General features: G+C 51.6%; 1 protein-coding gene across 1 annotated transcript in view; it reads right to left on the bottom strand.

Moving 5' to 3' along the window:
- Positions 1–270: 270 nt before the first annotated feature.
- Positions 271–7,236, bottom strand: part of LOC122543871 (glycogen phosphorylase, muscle form-like) — an 18,225-nt gene continuing 11,259 nt past the window's right edge. The window contains exons 5-8 of the mRNA XM_043682725.1: positions 5,829–5,972; positions 3,954–4,046; positions 1,808–1,954; positions 271–457 (exon numbers count right to left, since the gene is read on the bottom strand). Of these exons, the coding sequence (XP_043538660.1) occupies positions 290–457; positions 1,808–1,954; positions 3,954–4,046; positions 5,829–5,972 (552 nt within the window). The 3' untranslated portion in view covers positions 271–289. The remainder of the gene's footprint in view (positions 458–1,807; positions 1,955–3,953; positions 4,047–5,828; positions 5,973–7,236) is intronic.

Raw genomic sequence — 7,236 nt, 5'->3', positions numbered from 1 at the left:
TTCAATTGCCCTTCGAGTATTACAACACAGAACTTGTATCTGCTGCCCTTAAAGGCCTAGAACTCTCTCCCGGACAGCGTTGTGGGTCTACCCACAGCACAGTAAACAGGCAGTTCGAGAATGCAACTCACTACCATCCACAGAGGAGCTCGGGACTCCCCTCCACAAACCTCGGCCAACGCTCAGCCATTTTGCATCGGGAGATCGACAGACACAGGGCACTCGGAGATCACACTGCCTCTCTCAATGACATGGTTGCCTGAGGCCACCGGGCCACTGCTCGGGGAACTTACATGGTCTTTTTCAGGATCTCAGAGTGAATGCGGGCAACTCCGTTCACAGCATGAGCACCGACGATGCACAGGTGAGCCATGTTGATCCTCTTGGTGGTTCCCTCCTCAATCAGTGACATGCGGCGCAGTCGGTCATTGTCTCCCGGGAACTTCCGAGCAACGTTCTGTACAGGCACAGAGTGACAGAGTCGTACGGCACAGAAACAGACCCCCTTCGGTGCAGACTGCCCGCGCCAACCAAGTTTCCCCAAACCTCCTGAAGCTTCCTTGCTCGCTTTTAGACCTCTAACCTTTCCTGTTCACATAATTGTCCAAACGTCTGTGCAAGGGGGGGGGGGGGGGGGGGGGGAAGATTCAACAGGGGGTCATGTAACCATAGCCCCTGCCACCCCCCCCCACCGCCTGAAATCCAACATTGCCAGGCCAAACAACACATTCCCCAACCCCTTCTGGATGGGCCACAGATTCTGGGTTGAGAATCAACCGGGTACAGATCAGTCTTGTTTGGAACAGGTTCGAGGGGTTGAATGGCCTCCTCTGGTTCCTCTGATACCATTCCAAATGGACTCTGAGAACGTGGATTACAAACACAGGACCAGGCCCTAGGCGGAAGACGGTACTGCAGCTGCTGGAGATTAGAGTCAAGATTAGAGTGGTGCTGGAAAAGCACAGCAGGTCAGGCAGCATCCGAGGAGCAGGAGAATCGACGTTTTGGGCAAAAGCCCTTCCTCAGGGATGAGCAGGCCGTGCTGGGCACTCCTACTTGCTGCTACAAATCAGGAGCAGGAGTTAGCCACACGGTCTACCTTACAGTAAAGTCAGGTCAGATCTGATTACACCACCCCCCAGGACCAGCTCTTCTCCCTTTGTTTATCAAGGAGCTAGCCTCTTCGATTTAAAATTATTCTAAAGACTCTGCCCCAGCCTCCTTTCGGCAGAGCGAGCTTCAAAGTCTGGTGACCCTCAGAGAAGGAATTCCCCTCATCACGCTCTGACAATGGGTGACCACTTGTTTGGAAGCAGTGCCGCTTAGTTCGGCGATCTCCCACTGAAGGAAACATCCTCTCCAAGTTCACTTGGTCAAGGCCTCTCAGGATCTTCGACCTTTCCGTCGATCCAGCAGTCGCAAGCCCAGTCTGTCCAACTTTTCCTCATATCACTAAGAATTAGTCGAGCAAACCTTTGCTTGACTGTTTCGAAGACACTTAGATCCTTCCTGAAGTAAGAGATCAATGCTTACACAGTACTCCAGATATGGCCTGAGCACTGCCCTGTATAACTGAAGCATAACCTCCCTACTTTTTGTTTTCAATTCTCTCTCATTCATGAGAAGATTCTACCAGCTTTCCTAATTATGTGCTGTACCTGCAAATTAACTTCTACAATTCATTTATTTGGACAACCACCGCACTTCAGAGTGCTCTCAGCGTTGAGGTAACACTTTTTTCTTCTTGGCAAACTGCACAATTTAACTCTTTCCCCCGCTTTGCCCAGATAGAAAGGGTCAGGCTTACCTCCAGGTGCCTCCTGTTGATCTCGTAGATGATAGCGAGATGCCGCGGCAGCAGTGACTCGAAGAGCTGGACGGGCCAGCGCTCCAGAGCTTCGGGCAGCACCGTGTGGTTAGTGTAGGCACAGGTACGGATCGTGACATCCCAGGCCTGAAGCAGGGAGAGCCAGCGCAAGGAGGGAGGGGGAGCATGAGGGAAGACAGAAGGGATGGGAGAGTATGAGACGCAAGTGACAGACAGGGTAAGAGAAACACGAGAGAGGAAGAAGTGAGAGAGAATGGGGGGGTAAGAACATGATGGATCAAGGCCAAGAGAGAAAGTGGAACAGGAGAAAGGGGACAGAGACAAAGAGAATAAATCCAGTTAAGAATTAACCATGAATCCTGCCAACAGAGACTATGTACAGTGATGGTGAATACATCTTATATTTATGGCCCCTAGTTCTTATCTCAGCCCACTAACAGAATGGGGTGATGATACCACTAAATACCTGACGACTGCATCTTACTGATCAAGGCTACGGGATCATGGAGATTATCCTGATCGGATAGGATAAAGAAGATTGCACAGGGGTCAGTGTAACTGCTTCTGCTAGTCTCGGTTCCTGGAGATGCAAGTCATGGGGTCTGTACGAAGTTGTACAAAGAGGACTTAAGATGGGCACTGCAGTCCAACACTTTCAGCACACAGCTGCTATCTCAGGGTGCGGAGGAGGCAGGTTCAACAGAGGGATTCAAAAGGAAGTGAAACAGTTACCCAAAATGGATCAATGTTCGGAGTTACGGGGGAGAAGGCTGGAGAAAACTGGGTGGGATGCTCATTTGGAGAAAAGCATCAAACCATAGGCGCCTCCTTCTGCCCTGTAATTATTCTGAGAATCACCTCTTCATCACCAAAGACCTTACTCTAAATTCTTCAAATGACACCTTTTAAAAGCCTCTCTCTTACCTTTGGTAACCCTTCTACGCTCTTAATATTATCATCTCAAGGTTGAAAACTTGATAACTACTGACCTGATGGAGGGATTTGTGTGAAACAAATTGATCTCCGAGTGAGGGATTGCGTAGTCGGGACTTCACTCAGAGGATAATGAATCTATGGAATCCTTTACCAAAGTGGGATGTCAGGGCTGGGTTGTTAAGCATGTTCAAGACTGAGATTTTTAAATTAGCAAGGGGAATTGAGAGTTATGGGGAAAAGGCGGGTGTTGAAGATTACTGGATTCAGCAGATACAGGCTGAATGTCCTACCTTTTTTGGGAAATTCATTTGTGGGACTGGTCAATATGGGCGTCACTGGGATTTATTGTGGCTTTGAAGGTATTATGGCATGTGGGGTCAGATGATAGATAAGCCAGGAATTCAGTGAATGGTGGAGCCTGTCCAAGGGGCTGGACAGCGTCCTGGAATCATGGCACTGAGCGCGCTTGGCGGATGAGCTTCCTGTTCGGCCAAAGCTGACCCTTTTGTACAAGTCCCTGTCTGCTCGGGCATACCCAGGGATGGTGGTGGAACGGTAATGACCCCTGCACTGGCGATTCAGGGATTTGGGGTGGGGGTGGGTGCGGGTTCAAACTTGAGCGGCGAATCTGGAGTCGAAAGCTGGTCTCCGAGGTGCTGAGCACAATCAGGTTGCTGTAAGAGCCCACCCTGATATCCACCAGCCCCCCCGCCACCATGGAATCTAAGGGCACAACTGGATGAGGCATGACCTTATCAAACGGTGCTGGGAGGTCGGGGGCAGGGAATGTGAAGCTGCTTGTCCCATTCCTGCTGCTGTTTCGTACGCGCCTACTCAGAATCTAGAATGAATGCAAAACCGTGGGAAGTGAAGGAGGACATCCGTGTGCCAAGCGCGAGAACGAGAGAGCAAGAGAGAACATCAGCGTCAACAGGCCTTTAGCTTCAAGCTCACAAAAAACAACAAAATCACTCGGTCATGCATATACTGCTGCTGGGATCTTGCTATGCGCGTAATTGCTAGCTGCATTCACCAAGCGACCCAGGGACCCACTAGGCAATTCAGTGAATCTGGAATGCTTTAAGGATTCTCGAGGCAAGAGATGCACCACCCCCATCCCACTTTGCCCGCCCCCCCCCCCCACCACACCACACCAACTGCTTTCGTGGTTGCTAACTGGGCTCTGTACCTTCTCCCAGCTCAGGTGCTCAATGTCCACCAGCACCCTCATGAGTTCTGGGATGGCCAGGGCAGGATGGGTGTCGTTCAGCTGAATGGCGACCTGGAGAAACAGAAAGGCAGAAATAATAAGCGTACGTTGACAGTGAAGTCCGAAGGGAGCCCTGTCAGCCAGGCTGAAATTCCCCAGTAACAGGGTCAAAGGGGGAGCAGCTGCACTTTCAGGGGTGCCACAATGTTTCACCAGAGGCCCTGTCTGCCCTCTCAGGTGGATGGAAAAGAAAGATCCCAGCCCCTCACTGACATTAGCTATCAGGTTTCCACATCGTGGCATGGGCTGCACAGTGGTTAGCAGTGCTGCCTCATGGCGCCAGGGCCCCACGTTCGACTGTGTGGAGCTTGTACATTCTCCCAGTGTCCCTCCAGCCTCCTGCCACAGGCAAAGATGTGCAGGTTAGGGTGGATTGACCATGTTCAATTGCCCCATAGAGTCCAGGGATGTGAATGCTAGGTAGGTTAAGCCATGGGAAATGTAGGATTACAGGGGAAAAAAAAGGTAGGGAAGTGCAGTCTGCATGAGACACTCTCCGGAGAGTTGGTGTGGACTCAACGGGCCAAATGGCCTGTTTCCATGTTGCAGGGACTCTCGGATAATCTCGGATTTAAAAAACACACAGTCTGCATAAACGCGCTTCATTGTGAAGCACTTCTAGCCGTCTTATGACACCAGGTTATTTGAAATCACAAGCTTTCGGGGCTCTGCTCCATCACCTGACGGAAGAGCAGCGCTCCGAAAGCTTGTGATTTCAAATAAACCTGTTGGACTGTGACCGGTGACTTCTGACTTTGTCCACCCCAGTCCAAGACTAGGAATGCCATATCCTGGCGTTAGTTGTCATGAAAGCTGGCACTGACACGCAAAAAGTAATCAGCGCCATAAGATTTATATTCCACAGCAGAGCCCACCAACCCTGATATACTGTGTGGGTGGTTGGGGGGGGGGGGGGGAGATGGGATAGACATGCGAGAGAGACCAGGGTGGAGGCATCTGCAAGGTCAAACCAGCTCCCAAGCTGGGGAGGGGGTTGAAGGGGCAGGAAGAGCCACTGCACCTTGCCCAGCAATGCCAGCTCACACCCACCAAACAGAAAAGTCCAATTAATGACACAGGTCAAACTATGGAACAGGACTGCGAGGGAATTGAGAGCTCATCTCAGTAACGGAGCCAACAACGATTGTCACAAAAGGCCCATCTGGATCACCGATGTCCTTTAGGGCAAGAGATCTGCCATCCTTAACTGGTCTGGCCTACACGAGACTCCAGGCCTAAAGCAATGGGCTCTTAAGGGTGCTGAGAAATGGGCCAGCAAGTCTCAGTTCAAGGAGCGAGCAGGAATGGGCAACACCTACTGGAGTTGCCACTGACACACACACACACACATCCCCTGTCACAGAACGGAGAACAAGAACAGCAGCTGAGGATGAGGGTTTGTTAAAAGGTAGGAAGCCTCATGAGACCAGTGCCCAGTGGAAATCTGATGCTCACTCAACAGCTACTGATCAAGTCACCATGTTCACCACGTGAGACATAACAATCACCCCGAGACACACTGGAATGAAGCAGCTCTGTCCAAGGACAGCCCCAACATTTCAGCACATTATCAACACGCTGGGCGCGCGGCTGGTCCTGGGATAGTCAGCTCGGCAACCCCTCCATCACTTCACCCCCCCAGCTCGCACACGGACACCCCCCAGCTCCAATGTTCGTGCGGGAGCAATCGAGAGCGGGCTTCACTCACTGCTGGGGATGCCAGCAAGTGTTCGGGGTTGGAGAGCCTGAACATCAGGGATTCCCGCTCCACCGCCCCTCCCGCCAAACGGTTACCTTGTCGGGGAACGCGTCAAAGGTGGTTCGGACAGCGTCGCGGCTGCCGAACTTGGAGGACTTGAAGCGGCGGATGACATCCTGCAGGGTGGCAGCGACCACAAAGTACTCCTGTTTCAGACGCAGCTCTTTCCCCTCAAAGAACTGTGGAGAGATGGAGTGAGAGACAGAGAGAGAGAGAGACAGAGAGAGAGAGAGACAGACAGACAGAGAGAGAGACAGACAGACAGACAGACAGAGACAGACAGACAGACAGAGACAGACAGACAGACAGACAGGGGCACGGGCCCAGAGAGATGCGGGCCGAGAGGCAGACACAGATCTGCAGTGAGACATGAACCCATGATCCCGAAGTTTGCCTTGGTGGACAGTCACCTGAAGATCAGAGGCTGAATGTCTCTGACTGCTGAAGAGCTCCCTGGAAAGGAACACCAGACAGAGAGAGAGAGAGACAGAGAGAGAGAGACAGAGAGAGACAGACAGAGAGAGAGAAGGTTATGCCTCCACGCATAAAGCTCAGGATCCCGTACGTCTGGGAAGGAGTTGGAAAAAACATTTACAAGAATGCCTCCAGGGATGACGGGGCTTCAGGGAGGCGATGGACTGGAGAAGCTGGGGCTGTTTAGTCGAAGAAGGCCGAAGGGAGATTTGATCGAAGTGGTTCAAATGCCTGAGTAAGTGGAGAGAAACGGAGAAACTATTCCCATTGAGTTTTCTTTTGGTGGTGCCTAGAGACGACGCACTGAAGGTCAACGACAAATGAAACAAGGACGATATGGGGAGAAAGGTTTCTTTTTGAAACGTGGGTAGTTAGGGTCTGGAATACACTGCCCAACAACATGGCAGAGGCAGGTTCAATCCAGATGTCCAAAACAAGATTCTGATCACTTTCTGAAGAGAAACCAGAGAAAGTTAGGGCGGCACGGTGGCTCAGTAGTTAGCACTGATGCCTCACAGCGCCAGGGACCCAGGTTCAATTCCCACCTCGGTCAACTGTCTGTGTGGAGTTTGCACGTTCTCCCCGTGTCTGCGTGGGGTTTCCTCCGGGTACTCCAGTTTCCTCCCACAGTCCAAAGATGTGCAGGTTAGGGTGGATTGGCCATGGGAAATCGCCTATAGCGTTAGGTGCATTAGTCTGGGGTAAATGTAGGGGAATGGGTCTGGGTGGGTTACTCCTTAGAGGGTCAGTGTGGATTTGTTGAGCCTGTTTCCATACTGTTGGGAATCTACTCTAATCTGATCACAGAAAAGGCGTAGGAGTGGTACTACCTGGGGCTGCTTTTGCAAAAAGCTAGCACTAACAACAGAACTGAATGGTCGCCTCCTACACTGGAAGCATGAAGCAGTGGGGAGGTGAGCACAGGCCAGGATGGTGAAGCTGAAGGTACAGGGTGACAGCAGGCTAGTG

Source organism: Chiloscyllium plagiosum, chromosome 45, assembly GCF_004010195.1.
Source record: "Chiloscyllium plagiosum isolate BGI_BamShark_2017 chromosome 45, ASM401019v2, whole genome shotgun sequence".
Lineage (NCBI taxonomy): Eukaryota > Metazoa > Chordata > Chondrichthyes > Orectolobiformes > Hemiscylliidae > Chiloscyllium > Chiloscyllium plagiosum.
The sequence above is the reverse complement of the archived record's forward strand: the minus strand, read 5'-3'. Positions and strand labels throughout refer to the sequence as shown.